The sequence below is a fragment of the Fringilla coelebs genome (assembly GCF_963513975.1).
Source record: "Fringilla coelebs genome assembly, contig: SCAFFOLD_43, whole genome shotgun sequence".
Taxonomy (NCBI): domain Eukaryota; kingdom Metazoa; phylum Chordata; class Aves; order Passeriformes; family Fringillidae; genus Fringilla; species Fringilla coelebs.
The window spans coordinates 622,769-624,652 of record NW_028167212.1 but is presented as its reverse complement, the minus strand read 5'-3'; the positions used below and the strand labels follow the sequence as shown (position 1 = coordinate 624,652).

At 53.1% G+C, this 1,884-nt stretch overlaps 1 protein-coding gene across 1 annotated transcript; it reads right to left on the bottom strand.

The window, feature by feature from the left end:
• Window positions 1-425: 425 nt before the first annotated feature.
• Window positions 426-1,358, bottom strand: LOC311166131 (olfactory receptor 14J1-like; the record flags this gene model as incomplete). The annotated part of the gene is made up of 1 exon (XM_084227610.1): window positions 426-1,358. One exon carries the CDS (start codon window positions 1,356-1,358, stop codon window positions 426-428), a length of 933 nt encoding a protein of 310 aa, XP_084083736.1.
• Window positions 1,359-1,884: the final 526 nt, after the last annotated feature.

Genomic DNA, 1,884 nt, shown 5'->3' with positions numbered 1-1,884 from the left:
GGGGGTTTTCTGTGCTCAGCATTGGCCTGGCTGTGCTCTCGAGAGAGCCTGGGCAAGGAGCCCAAGTGCTGCTGCTCCTGTGCACAGCTGCCAGGACTGCCAGCACTGATCTGCCCCCAGCTCTGTACACAGACATTGCTGCTGCAGCTCCAGAGAAGGCAACAAAAGGGCATCTCTGCAGAAAACTTTGCTGGGAGATCCTTTCGTTTGCTTAAAGCCACCAAGAGTGCAGCCCCTCATTGACACAGTCTGTGGTCACAGGGAAGGTGGGCGGGGAAAAATTAGAAATGGCAGAAACAATGGCTTTTTTTTAATGGACAATATGAAAAAAGTAAAACAAAGAAAAAAGACCTCCAAAATGAAACCAACAAGAAGTATCAAAGATTACTTTTATTACAAGTGATTTGCAGAAATTGGCCAGCAGTTTAATATTCCTGAAAGCATCCAGTCATCAATGTCCCCACTGCAGCCTTGAGCTCCTGGTTCCTCAGGCTGTAGATGAGGGGGTTCAGGACTGGAGGCACTATTGAGTACAGAAGTGACAGGGCCAGATCCAGGGATGGGAAGGAGATGGAGGGAGGCTTCAGATACGCAAACATTGCACTGCTGAGGAACAGGGAGAGCACTGCCAGATGGGGGAGGCAGGTGGAAAAGGCTTTGTGCCGTCCCTGTTCAGAGGAGATCCTCAGCACAGCCCTGAAGATCTGCACATAGGAGAAAACAATGAACACAAAACAGCCAATTGATAAACAGGCACTAACAGCAATGAGCCCAAATTCCCTGAGGTAGGATTTGGAGCAGGAGAGCTTGAGGATCTGTGGGATTTCACAGAAGAACTGGCCAAGGGCATTGCCATGGCACAGCGGCAGGGAAAATGTACTGGCTATGAGCAGCACAGCAGTGAGAAAGCCAGTGGCCCAGGCAGCTGCTGCCATGTGGGCACAAGCTCTGCTGCCCAGGAGGGTCCCATAGTGCAGGGGTTTGCAAATGGACACGTAGCGGTCGTAGCACATGATGGTCAGGAGGAAATATTCTGCTGCAATGAAAAAGACCAAAAAAAATAGTTGGACTGCACATCCTGTGTAGGAGATGGTCCTGTTGTCCCAGAGGGAATTGTGCATGGCTTTGGGGACAGTGGTGCAGATGGAGCCCAGGTCAGTGAGGGCCAGGTTGAGCAGGAAGAAAAACATGGGCTTGTTCAGGTGGTGGCTGCAGGCTACAGTGCTGATGATGAGGCCGTTGCCCAGGAGGGCAGCCAGGGAGATGCCCAGCAAGAGGCAGAAGTGCAGGAGCTGCAGCTGCCGTGTGTCTGCCAATGCCAGCAGGAGGAAGTGGCTGATGGAGCTGCTGTTGGACATTTCTTCCCTCTGCCCATGGAGTCCTGGTCAAGGAGGACACAGTGACAAGTCAGGGCATACATTGCTGAGCAATGTCCAAGCCCTTTCTCCCAGCCCTGCCCCTGCTGCTCTCTGCCACCCCTTTTTCCTTTTCTCAGAGCCTTTCCTTCAGCCCTGTGCCTGGAGCTCTGCTGGAATCTGGCCCTGTTGCTGTGATGAGCAGGGGCCCTTCCCATGGACACTGAGGGATCAGCTCTGCTCTGCAGCACTGGGGTCATGGGAATGGGGCTTGGACGTCATCAGCCCAAACTGCTCCTGAGGCAGAGGAGCTCAGCAGCACCTCCTGTCCTAGGGCTAAGGACAGTGACAGCCAAAGGCAGTTTGAGATGGTTTCCTGGTGTGCCCAGGGAGATTAGAGAGAACTGTGCAAAGCAAGAACATTGGCTTTAACTCAGTGAAGGGTGAGGGGAGCTGCTCTGTTTCTCCATCTGTCCCCAGCTGCCCTTTCTGAGATCCAGTGAAGTCCCTGTGCTCCCCTGGAAATCAG